The sequence below is a fragment of the Cavia porcellus genome, unplaced genomic scaffold (genome assembly GCF_034190915.1).
Source record: "Cavia porcellus strain 051 isolate PalLab524CR breed Dunkin Hartley unplaced genomic scaffold, mCavPor4.1 scaffold_12, whole genome shotgun sequence".
NCBI classification, from domain to species: Eukaryota; Metazoa; Chordata; class Mammalia; order Rodentia; family Caviidae; genus Cavia; species Cavia porcellus.
In genome coordinates, this window is record NW_026947495.1 from 25,514,113 (window position 1) to 25,527,803 (window position 13,691).

The 13,691-nt window shown below is 35.2% G+C and overlaps 1 protein-coding gene across 3 annotated transcripts in view; it reads left to right on the plus strand.

Annotated features, from left to right (window-relative positions):
- Positions 1-341: 341 nt before the first annotated feature.
- Positions 342-13,691, plus strand: part of Acmsd (aminocarboxymuconate semialdehyde decarboxylase) — a 93,682-nt gene continuing 80,332 nt past the window's right edge. The window contains exons 1-2 of one of the 3 annotated variants that reach the window (XR_010050775.1): positions 342-505; positions 7,308-7,352. Coding sequence is in view for 2 of the 3 variants with exons in the window: in XM_003478596.4 (XP_003478644.2) it covers positions 449-505; positions 7,308-7,352 (102 nt within the window). In the remaining variant the exon portion in view is untranslated. The remainder of the gene's footprint in view (positions 506-7,307; positions 7,353-13,691) is intronic. The other 2 variants (XM_003478596.4, XM_013142633.2) reach the window with 2 other exon arrangements.

Consider the following 13,691-nt stretch of genomic DNA (forward strand, 5'->3'; position numbering starts at 1 on the left):
GCTAGGAAGTAAAGCCAAGCATAAGAAGAGATGAGTCAAGGATATATCATTTTTCTTTAAAAGTTTTCTGTATTATTTCACTTTTAACTATGTACTATTTGATTTTAAATTACATGTATTTTGATTAATTGAAACATTTAAATGTAAAATTAGTCATTTTTAATCTGTTGGTAACTCAAAGTAGTTTGTTGTACTTTTGACCTCAAAGGTTGAGTACAGTTTATTTTTAAATTTTCCGCTGAGTTCTGGTTACTGAAGAATGTTGACCCACAGCCAAGTTGATAAACAGAATTTTGAACTTTAATAGGGCAGTTCCAATGGACCAAGACAAGCCTACTGACTTGCAGATAGCTATAAAGGGACTGAGTGAATCAATTAACTCCAAGGTTTTCAGAGATCTCTTGATATCAAAGTTTTTTTAACACGTGTCTCCTCTGACCCTGCAGATATGAAAATTGACATCCACAGCCATATTCTACCAAAAGAATGGCCAGATCTAGAAAAGGTAATGGCAATTTTCTGAATTATTTCTGGAAATTCTCCAGGATTTCTCAGTGCCCATATTTATAGCCTTTTGTCTTCTTTTGGGAGTTTATTTGCTCTGAGGTGATTCTAAATTATTTTTGGTAGTTCTAATTTCCTAGTTTTTAAAAATAACTTTTATGTTTTTTTTAAAGAAATAAATGCCTTCTCAAAATCTTTTACTTTTCCTTTCAAAAAAAAAAAAGCAAATTTATGGGCAATTTAAGTTAAGCAGATTTATTTATTTTTAAATCACACACTCAATCTGCTGTAAAGATACAGCAGAATTTAGTTATAATTTCAACTAAAATGCTATTAAAAGTTGGATGTGATAGGTTTGAAGGACTTCTAAACTATAACTGTTTTCCAATGTTAAAAATAAGTTTTAGAAGTACAAGGAGATAGCTTCGTTAAAAAAATTTTTTTAGTCTATTTTAGGACACTTGTCTGAAGCCTTTCCTTTTTGACATTTAAGCTGTAAATCCTTGTTATAAAGAAATGGGAAGTAGGTAGTAAAAAAAAAACCCTAGAATAAATGATATGAAGTCTTGCATGATGAGTGTCCATAAAAATGTACCCTCTATGTTTCTCTAAATATGGAAACTTCTTTTGTCATGAAGACCTTTTGAATGAATACTAAAAGATGAAAGTATGGAACATGAAGGAAATTTTAAATTGACTAAGAGTTTGTTCAAGCTTAGTATCAGGTCTCACCCAGCCTTTGGCATTCTTCTAGTTCTTTCATATCACTGATAAGTTTTATCATTTTATGCCAAGTGAGAGAAAATGAATTGACCCAAACTCTAATTAAAGTGTGATTCATTGTGTTAGTAAATGAAACTATTTTCCTTCAATAGTTGTCTCCAACAAGAATGTTAATCTTAAGTCCTTCTCTGTCTAGTTGGTATCTTAGGTAAAAGGGATGGTAAAAATTGTAGATTCAAACATGCAAATGATGTCGGACCTTCTCGGAAAGTCTATCCTATTAAAGCTAGCGGTAAAAGGAACCTAGCTGATCTATGTGCGTGTGTGTGTGTGTGTGTGCACACACACACACACACACACACTTCTGTTTACATGGGAACATTGATCTATCCTCAGCAAAAACTGTTAACTCCAGCATTACAGCTTTTCTCTTCATTTGAATATCAATGAACACCTACACTAAATGCTCTGGTAGCTCCCATGATGGTCTCTAGTGTACACCTGTGACCATAAGACAATCTGACCCAGCCATCTAGAGGGTGTCACAGCATCAAGGGCTCCAAGCTTCATGGCATTGACCTTTTTGTCTAAACAAGGATTTTGAGATTTAAAGAGTACTATGGTCTAAATTTTTGTGTAAACCCAAAATTCATTGGGATAAATAGATGTGTGCCCTGGAAAATCCCCAAGTGTTTATCTCACTGCCTCTTTATACTGCCTCACCCTCCTATCAAGCAAGATTTATTGCCTTGAAAAATGGAATAGTATTTTATTCCAATGACCAGCTGTCTACCCAGCAGTCTCATATGTGCAAGAAGACTTGATAGTATACTTCATTATCATATAATAACAATGATATTTGTCATAATAGTTTATATTTCTAGGAAATGTATACTAAAAATGCATATATCAGGAAAAGGAGAGCTTATATAAATATTTTAATTCTAAATTTGTTGAGACATCATGAGATTAGTACAAGTTTCCTTTGGCCTCCACAATTACAAGAGGTACTCAATTACAAGAGGTAGCCCTTAGTTTCCAAACATTTATTGGTATAGTGAGATGCTAAAGTATGTATATATTTCTGGTGGTTCTCTCTCTTTATATATATATATATTTTTGTATATTAATATTTATATCTATATACCTATAAGTATAGATACATAGACAGAGATATGTACAGATACATATAGAGATTTTATATATATATATAATTTGATTCATATAAAATCTTGTGACATATGCAGATAATATTATTAACTTGCTAGACAAGTAAAGTGCTTGATATTTAGAAATATACCTGGAGCTACACAGGAGTACAGTGGTCCCTCCAGAGGACCATCACTCAATCCACTTTGACAAAAGTAGCCAGAGAACATATGACTGCTGTGAAGGATATGCATGCTTCTCTCTGCTTTCCAATGCCCTTCTGGATACCAGCCTATCCCCCAATTCTTCACATTCATGTAAGTCTGCCAGTGCTTACACTGGTACTTGCCTTCCAACCTACAACTTAAACCACTGGCTCAGCTACATGATAGAGGTTTTCTTCTGTGAGCCTAGTGAGCCAGTGATGGATCAACTAGGCAAAACCTGCCACCCTTTCCAACTTGAATGACTAAGCCATATATAATAGGGCTGAGATCCTTCATTTAGTCCCTTCATTTCTAATCCATGTGGTCAGGAAAGTGAGTATTAAAATGACATTAACTACAGAAAATTTCTTTTGTCTGCAAATTATTTCTTAGTGTAGAAAAGTGTAAAGCTCAAATAGCTTAAAGAACTTTCTCACTATTTTTTTCAAACTTTTTAATAAAGAAGGGAAAGAATAAGCCAGTACTATTTTTATCTGACAAGATGAAATCCCTTTGGAAGAAGTAATGTCTCCTTTCAAACTTGTCTTCCTTCCTTAAATATTGAGACCTATACACAACATTGACATTCTTGTGCAAAAGCAGAATCAGCACACCTGGGTTAATGATTAACCAAAGATTACGAAGAGCTGAAATTAAAGAAATCTTTCATTTTCATTTACTAATGATGATTTAGTCAAAGTTATAGTCAGAATCCTTTTTTAAAAATCTATCTGAGATGGATAGCAGATTCAAGCAAACTTAATTAAATGGTTTTAATGAACAAGTACCCACACTCCACGCTGTCATAAATAGGAGCCCAAGGAGCCATAGTGAAAGCTGTCTGAGCCTGAATACAATGAAACCATTGATGATAATGGTGAGATTTTGCCTTTTTTCTTCAGCAAGTCTTTACTGACTACCTACTATATGGCCATTAGAACAACTTGCAAAATTTCAATTTTAAGTGGGATAAAAAAATTCTAGCTTTAATTTTAAAGCGCATATTTAAATCTTTCATTAGCAATGGTTTAACTGTATTATTGAAGGTAAAATTTTCAGAGACAAAATCTCAGACATAATTTGACTTTTCAACAACCATTCTGAGGAAATAGATATCTGGTATCATCACCCAGGAGGTTTACGAGTTACCTTGTATGAGGTCTCAAGGACACTGAAAATATTATTCAAGAATTTGGCACAGTGGTAGGAATCTGTAACCCCAGCTACTCAAAGACTAAGGCAGGAGGATCAATTGAACCCAGGAGTTCAGAGTCATCCCAGGCAACATAACTAGACTTTGTTAAAAATAAATATATAAATAAATAAAGTTGCTGGCATACACAAAAAGTCACTGAGTCATATATATCCATATCAGAGTCATATATTCCATTCTTCCATTCTGAGTCATATATATCCATATCAGAAACATACTCTTGTATATAAAAACTAAATTCCATTGAAATTTTTAAATTTGCTTTTTATTTATTATGCCATTAAGTGCCTAAGGCATTTTAGTCATTGTAAGTCAAAACAATATCAGACTATAAATGTCTCCTGGCATAGGCTCAGCCTAAACCACTCCTATAGTCATAGATCCAAAGTTTAGCTCAAGTCAGGATGAGAGCTGGAGGACAGTGTGGAGCCCAGATCTGGAACAAATGAATTGCCCTTAAACAGGTTAGGTCTTTGCAAGTAGCCTATGAAAAACTTGAACACAAAACTTTTCAGGAAACAGAAGGGAAAGCACAGAGTGACAAAAAGCTCTTTCCTTCACAGCTTTCGGTAGCATCTGACCCCAGGATATTCCATCTAGGGGCACAGTAAGGCTGTCACATAATTGTTACTCCCATCACTGTCTGACACACATTACCACCTCCACTATTACCAGTGCTGCTGCCATCATTACTGGTATGGAAACTGCTGCCACCACCAACACTGTCATCATCATAAATGATACCACCACTACCACCATACTGACAACCATTGCTACTACTGCTACCACCTCACTCCTTCCACCACTGTCATTGGCACTGCTACTAAGACCATCTCTAATCCTGCCTGTAATGTTAGTATCATTAACAATGATAAAGCCTTATCTATAAACCAGGCCTTGTTTGAGTTGCTTTATGTACTTTATCTCAATTAGTTTTCCATAATACCCTCTCTCAGCTATTTCAGTTAGTTCCATTTTATGCATAAGGAAATAGTAACTTGAAGATGTTAAATTACTTCAACAAAGTCAAGATCCTTAAAAAGTGATTTTTGCATGTAGCAGGATCCCTCTGCTCTTCCTTCCTCCATCTCACCATCCTTGCCCAAATAGAATTCTTCCCTACCTACTAACATATGAGCAAAAGTTATTTACAGAATTAAGAAACAGTAAGAAAGTGAGAAAGAAATGAACAGAGGAATAAATAAAACAGGAGAGGAGGAAATAAAACAGAAGAAGAAATAAAAAAAAGGAAATAAAACCTTTTCTTCCATACTATGACATTTTAGTAGCAAATTTTCAACTTAAGAGCGTACTGGTAGTCTCAAATTTACTCTAAATTGTAACTGATTAAGGTCATTTTCCACCTCTGTATTCAACATGTGTCTCTTGGTAGCTTTTTCCAGGGGAAGAAAGAGCAAAGTGCAAGGGTTTTGAATGCATGAAGGGAAGAATGTGAAGGGTTGGGTCATTCGCTAAGGAGAAATTGGGTGCAGGGAAAAGAAAGTGGGCCCCTGTTGACAATTTCCCTTGCATGCCCAGTCACTAAGCAGAGGCTGCAGATGTCACTAGGCAGAAAGCACATAGATTTCTACAGCTAATACTATTTGCAAATAGAACTCAAAAATAGGTCTCATATCTGAGTAAAATAAGATTGGAATAGAACTAATCTGAATTTTAAAAGCCTGTCAAAGCAGATTCCAGTCACAGATACAGACAAATATGTCTATGCTGCTCTGTGGTCCAGGCCCAGACTTTCCCATTTAGCCTGGAGGAGAGAAGAAAGCTAGGAGGAGCAATTTATCGGGACCTATCTCCCTCTAAACAACATCCCTGAATCATGACATCAGAACCAACCACTGTCACCTGCTATCATCCAACTTTAAGTGGGAAATGGTGCTGAAATTCAACTTACTTGATCCATCTACTGCATTGCTGATAGTTTAGAAGCTTGTGATGAACTCCTAGATGTTTCCTGTTTTTACAGCTTCCCTCCTTACATCATGCTCCAAAGTCATGCTTTGGAGCATAGAAATTTCAAACATGAGAATTTCTTCTTCCATATGATAACAGACTACCTTTCCAGTCTCCCTCCTGTGAAACCAGCTGATCACGATGTGGATGGTCTTCCTTCCTCTAGGCTTCCAAGGATATTGTGCAGGACTGTAACAGCAGGTCTCATATACAAGACAGCTCTTGCATTGTTCATCCACCCCCAAACCCAGGCTTGGAAGTCTTTGCCTCACATAGCCTAGAACTGCCCATAACTTTTATTTTCTCTGCCCTAGGAAGGCTAGTCACAGATGAGACTACATGAGGGTTTGGGGAATGAATAAATGAAGGGATGAATGAAATATATTTTAAAACCTGCAGTTATATGAGTAATAGATAATATAGTCTTAGGCAGTGGCTTTCAAAAGCTTGTATCCATGACTCCCCAGGAAGAAATATATTTATATTATGACTCAGTAGAAACATTTGCATATATATGACAGGCAAAAATTTTTGAGAAACTAATATTAAATAGATTTTTTCCATTTTATTCAATTTTATTATACCCTATTCTATCCCAATTCTATCTTATCCTTTCCACTTTTATCTTAGCTTACATTTCCTAAGAAGTAGATTGACACAAGGATTTAAATGTGAGAAGTTTGAATCCTGCTTTGGAAGTGATCCGAGAAAACCTTAGTGAGTGAAGAAGTGAGGCAGGCAAAGCAAGATGGTCAATGAAGCCATCTTATAACATTATATATAATGTTATATAATTATAGTGTACCCTTGCCTGAGTTATCCTGACCAGAAGTATGATGTCAGTGTATTTAGTGTATTTGTATACAAATTATCTCAGTCATTGGTTGAGGGCTGCTGAGCAGGTGGAGAGGGAAGCCTAATTTCCTGGTACTTCTTGTCTAGAAGGGTTTGATCAAAGAAGGTTCCAGGGATACAAGGGAAGCTCTCAAAGCTGATGCTGGCAGTTAGGGGTGAGCTGCTATGCCCTGAAGCATTAAAGAGAAAAAATATGAATGGGGCACTGGTGGGATCTGCTACTCATACTATTTCATGTTTCTAAAACGTCTAAGTCCCTAGCCACTCAATAGATTTCATGATGTATTCATAGCTTGCAACCCACAGTTTGAAGAGCAGTATATATTCCTAAATGAGAGTGACTGTTAAATTCCACATACTCATGGTAGCCTGTGAAATTATTATAGGTGTTACATAAACAAATGTATTTTAATCCTAATCTTCACTTTAAAATTTCAAACTGTATGAGGAAGAAAGGAAACTGCTACTTTCGACATATAAAATATCCTTTTGTGTTTGAATATACATATACATCCAGTTAACTGTATATATTGATTTAAGTGTAAATACAGAATAAGCAATATGTGGCTATAGGGGACAAATGGGATGATGATGCCTAAAAAGATCCTCAGCCCTGAAGAGGCCCCTTTACTACAGTCCTTTCTTTTTTTGCTCTGTAAGTCTAACTGTGTGTCTCACCATTGCAGAGATTTGGCTATGGAGGCTGGGTGAAGCTTCAACACCACAGCAAAGTAAGTTTCTCCCAAAGTGTGAACATGAGTGGGACCCAAGGACATCCTAAGCCTTGAGATATCTTACTGTAGGGTGGGTCTCAGGAAATCAGCCCACCTGTCCTGGTGTAGTTGGCAAGGGAGCAGCACTGCTCAGAATCATTAGAAAAAGTGGGGGATGGCTTCAAAGCAGCATTTAAGAAGATACAGTTGACATTTGAGAATCCATTAAGAAATCTTTTGTTTTCATTCCTGGAAACAATGTTAGCACTTACTGCTCTGCCATGAGGAACTGATCTTGTCCTCTGCACAGTTCATTATAATGTATTATGGTAAAGTAAATGAAACAGGTTTCAGCACAAGCTGGAGAAACCAAATACTAAAATACTAAGACAAAAGGGAAAAGCCACTATTATTGAGGACTTAATTTTGATGCCAGAAGAGGAACACACTGAGGCATAGTATTCTGCAAATAATGAACTCTGATAAGTGAGGCAGGAGTCTAAACCTGTACAGAGTTTGAATTTGGCTTCATTTTCAAAGTATTCTCTTGGAGTCCAAAGGAAACTTTCTTGAGTTTCTTGCAGAAATATAGACATGATTAACATGGGCCCTGGAGGATCTATGGTCTTAGAAAACAGTTATGTGCCAGGTTAACCCAATGCAGCTGTAAGGTTAGAGTAGGGTGAGGACTGCCTTTGTGCTATGTAGTAATGAGCAAAGATTTGAGAATCAAGAATTAGCAAAGATCTTCTGGAGGAAGTGATGCTTGACCTGAGTCTTGAAATAGAGCTAAAGTCTTGCCCAAGAAGTAAAAAAACAATTGTTCCAGAAAAAGAAGACAGGTAACAAAAGCATAGAAATATTAACTATATGTGAGCCCAGAACTCAGCACTCAGCTATGGCTGGCACCAGCATTTCCTAAACTGTGGCCCTTTTACAAACAGGCTCAGCATCATCTGAAAACTTGAAAGAAATACAAATTTGTGGTCCATACCTCAGGAACTCTTGTGGAGCCAGCTATCTTTTAATGAGCTTAAGTATGAGAACTCATGGCATATATATATATATATATATATATATATATATATTCATTCATTCAATAGTTTTTTATTTGTGTTTGTTTTGTTTTTTACAACAAGGTCTTGCTCTGCAGTTCAGGGTGGTCTTCTGCTCACTTTGTAGCCCAGGGTGGTCTCAAACTCATAATGATCCTACTACCTCAGCCTCCTAAGTACTGAGATTACAGGCATGCACTACCATACTTGGGTCATTCATTATTTTTTAATGAAATGTTTTGTACTATGCCCACCTGTCTAGACACTAGCAATATGCTATTGAGCAACACAGAGAAAGTTCCTGCCTTCATGGTGCTCAGATGCTATGGGAAACACAAGTGAATGATTAATTCCAACAGGGGAATAAAAAACAGTGCTGCTATAGAGGGTAACAGGCTGTTCAGGCACTGATGTGGCAAATACATCAGTGACAGACAAAGAAAACTTTGAGAATGTTCCTGGCTGAGGAAACAGCCAGTTACAAAGAAGAAAAGAGTCAATGTGTTCAAGGAACAAGAAAGGAGAGCAATGTGGATGAGATGCTGTGAAAGGGGGAGATGGTAGGAAATGGGCCCATACATAAAGATTTGCAGGAGTCTGGATTGTAATCCTCAAAAAATGCAAATTTTTTTGGAAGCTCTTTATAGTTCTAAATGAACAGTTTTCTCTGTGAAGAATGGACAGAGGCAGGCAAAAGTTTAGGGAAAGGAGCTGAAGAGGTGAGCATAGCCTCATGAGGCAGAGACTTGAAGGATTTAGAAGTTTAGGCCCAAAATGAAATTTGGCTTTTGTACTTGATCCTGAAGGCAACAGGGAATCATTAAAGAGTTTTAATCATCAGAATCTTTGTAAAAGCTCATCTTTACCATCTCCAGAGAGTGTACTCTAAGCACCAATTTAAAGACAGTTTCATTCTTGTATTCCCATGTTAGTTTTTGGCTTCAAGTCTCTGCAAGGAAAAGTACACCAGGAGTGGAGCTGCCTACAAGTTTATCAGGAAACGCCAACTGCAGAAACAGAGGCAGCCTCTGATTTTTTCCTTACTGTGTATCTCCAGCTGAAGGTTGTCCCTCAATAGTGATTATATGAATGGCCTTCATTTCACTTTAATACAAAGAGATTTCATCAACTTAGCAGAAAATCTCCCAAAGCAAACAAGAATAAAAATAATTTCCAGTCACATTTTCTAATCTACTTATCTCCAGCAAAACTGATTACAGTAGTAGTCTAATGGAACAAAACTGGAATGCTTTCTTTCCCACTCTCTCATAAAGCTAAGCAAAACATAATCAAATCTATACTTTTCATAATCACAGAGGTCATAAATTATAGTCACTAGAAACCAACATGTAAATGTATACCATCATGCAAATTAACCAGGAGCATTGAGACAATCCAGAATTTGGGATTTTAAAACTCTTTTTATTCTCCTACATTCCTTTAGTAAACAAATATCTTCTTCCCCTATGATTAGCTTACTTTAGAGATTATTGCTCTCTTAAAGTTTTCTCCAAAACATTTTTCTGGTTTAATCTATTTGTTTTTTTTAAACCTCTGGATTTTTTTGTACTTTAAGAATGACTTTGGAGATAGTTGTTTGCCATGGAAAATCCTTGATCAGAATGGTAAAATATCACTTGTCTTTTGGTTGAACATTTACAAAAATATGAGTAGTAAGCCAATTCTTAGTTAATGTGACAACCTACCAGGAGTTTCTTGGGGTTAGAGTGTGTGTGTAATTGTTCCCCAACAGAAAAAATATCTGGAAGCATTTTAAAGGCTACAACTTAAGAGAGCAGACACAGAGCCCATTTCAAACCTATAGGTAAACAGCAACTAAAAAATATCCTTCTGAGTGTTTCCTATGACCTTGGGAACAAAAATACACACCTCACAAACAGATATTGCATGATTTTCAGCATATTTACATATACAATTTCATCTTATTCTCCACTGTAATGAACTAAATGTTCACCTACCACAGTTTACATATTTGAAGCTATAAACCCCTAATATGATGGTATGAACCCCTAATATAATGGTATAAACCCCTAATATGATGTCTTTAAAAAATGATTAGGTTAGATAAGGTCATGAAGAAGGTCTTAATGTTGCATTAATGCCTTAGAAGACATACCCAAAACTTCGCACTTCTTTCCACCATGGGAGAACACAGCACACAGTTAATCATCTACAAACTAGGAAGAAGGCCGTCACCTGGAACTGAATTAGTTGGTACTGTGCTCTTGAACTCTACAGCCTCAAGAGCTGTGAGAAATAAATGTTGGTTAAGCCATACACCTATGGCAGTTTGTTATAACAACCTATACTAACTTCTTTTCATATGGGTACAGCCCATATTAACTTAAACACCCACTTACTTGGTTTCTGCTCTGAAGATGATTTTGCCCTTGATGTCCAAGCAAACACTCACATGAATGAAGCACATACAGACAGCAGCAATTTTTTACTAAATGTGCAAAAGAAACAACAGTAAAGGAGTTCAAAGGAGGTGAAGAGTCCAAGGAGCAACTTTTAGGATGATAAAGAATTGTATAACAATAGAGCTAATAATTATCTTATATAAATGTAGGGCTAATAATTATCTAATCTAAATTTAAAAATACAGATTTTAATCCAAAATGAGCCATAATGTTAATGTAGTAAGTTAGGCCATATAAATAAAAATAGATCACAAAGCAATATAGCACAATGTACTCCTCATGGTAAAAGTAAATAATGTTTCATAAAACTTTTGACTAGATTTGCATCTGTATAAATATAGGCATATAAGTATTCTCATATGCACAATGAAACATACATTCCTTAATGTGAGGTCCCAGCCAAAACTGACTGAGGCTAGGGCTATAGCTCAGAGGACAAGTAACTGCTGGCCAACCACTAGGTAATAAATTCAATCTCTGATACAAAAAAAAAAAACCAGACTGAAACCCAGTGATCTAGATAATGTTCTCACCTTATATTTTTATTAAGATTAATTTATTACATAAATAATATTTGCTTAAATTCTCATTTTTTAAGTAGATGATCTATTTTTTATTTAAAGAGAAAAAAGCAAAACAGAAAAAAGGGTAGAAATAATACAGAAATTCAACAAAAAATTGCTAGGAAATCACTAGTTGGTAAATTACATATTGTCATCTTAGAAATAGTTGTTTAAGTCACAAAATTAAAGCATAAAAAATAGACAGTCAATGAGAGTGGAAACCACTCTGTTCAATGATCCAAAAAAACTTAGTAATATGGTTATCTATCTTACACACTTAAACATATATGCAGTTATATCCTCTAGAGCACTTTCCCTCCCTTTCTTTTTTACAATAGCTATTACAAATTTTGGATTTCAATACTCCTATAGTTTTTATTACTGTTTGTACCAGCAAGACAATGTGATATTTACAAATATGATTCTTATTTATTTCACTTATGAGGATAGTCTCCAGTTGCCGCCATTTACCTATAAAGGCCTCAAGATTATCCTTTTTATAGCTCAGTAATATTTCATATCATGTATTTTTCATCCACTCTGCAGTTGATGGCCATTTTGGTTGTTTCCAAGATTTAGCTATTATAAATGTACTGCTATAAACATGGGTACACATGTATCACTGTGACATGACCTTTCCAATTTTTCTGGAAAAATACTCAGGAGGGGAATAGCTGGATTGAATGGAATTTCCAATCCTAGAGAAATCTCCATACTGATTTCCATAGTGGCTGCACCAGTCTACACTCCCATCAACGGTGGAGAAGTGTTGCTTTTTCCTCGCAGCCTCACCAACATTTGTTATAAGTTGTTTTCTTTTTTTTTTTTAATTTTATTTAAGGAGAAAAAGAAAAAAAACAGAAAAAGGGTACAAGTTATGCAGAATTTCAGAAAAAATAAACAGTAGGAAATCACTAGTTAATAGATTACATATTGTCATCTTAGAAATAGTTGTTCAAGCTACAAAATTAAAGCATAGAAAGTGGACATTCAAACAGTGAGACTGCAAACACTTCTGTTCAATGATCCAAAAAAACTCAGTAATATCTATCATATACTCTTAAATATACATACAGTTATATCCTTTAGAGCACTTGCTTTTCCTCTCTTTTGTACAATGACAATTACACATTTTGTGTTTTATATTACTCCCACAGTTCTTACTTTTTTTGAAGAGAATAAAACCAAATGTGACATAACAAAACAGAGTCAGTCAAATCAAAGGATGGACATAATATATAATGTAAAAACAAAATACAAGATGATCAACAATGGTTACCATAATGCCTCTTGCTATCTTAAAAAGAATTGCCTATATCATCAGTTATAATAAAATTGAACAAAACAGTAAAGAACAAAACCAATAAAACCAAAACATTTGAGACATTACAGGACTTCAAAAGAAGATAATGGTCAAAACAGAATGGGTGTCATAATGAATCTTATTGTCTTCACAATTGTTGCCTACACTCTCGAACTTGGTACTATCAAGCAAAGCAGAATAGAGGAAAATCAGTCAAAACAAGATGGTGAGAGCAATACAGGGTTCCAAATCAAGTTAATAGGAAATGAAAATGGGTTACTATCATATATCCTGCTATTTTTTATTTCTTTTTCCCTTAAAAAGATAAAAATAAAAAAGGAAATTGAGATAAAAGAGGACATAACAACAAAACATCACAGGTCAAAACATAACCATTTAAGCAAAATAGTATTTCACCACGAGATATCCCAACATAAAAGAGACATATTGTCTCTTTTCTTGAAATCGTTGAGTATAACTTCATATACTGTAGCATCAAACATATCAAGACAATGTAAAACCATTCAAGAGAATGACAGTATTACAGGGTATTTAGAATTAACTAACAGAAAATGAACAATGGTTTCTGTATAATCTCCTTGTCTATACAAGTTTTTTTATATTATCACATGTAATAAAATCCAGTAATATACAACATGTTAAGACTGATAGAGACAGAAGAACAAAAGCTTGATGGGACTTCAAAACAAGATGTTAAATCAGCACTAGCTATAATGATGTCTTGTTTTCTCCAAAATAGCTGTTAATACCATCCAACCTTCTCTGCCTCATTTCTGTTGAGCTCTTTTTCTGTCATTAGTTGTCAGTTTGACTTCTTCATTTCGCTTTCTGCTCCATTCATGTGGCCTCTCTGCCACTGTTTCTGGAATCTTGATATTTTTCTTTTTTAGACTGTCTTGCAGTATTCCCTGTAGAGTTGAACTGGTGGTTGCAAATTCTCCTAGTTCCTCTTTATCCTGGAAGCACCTTGT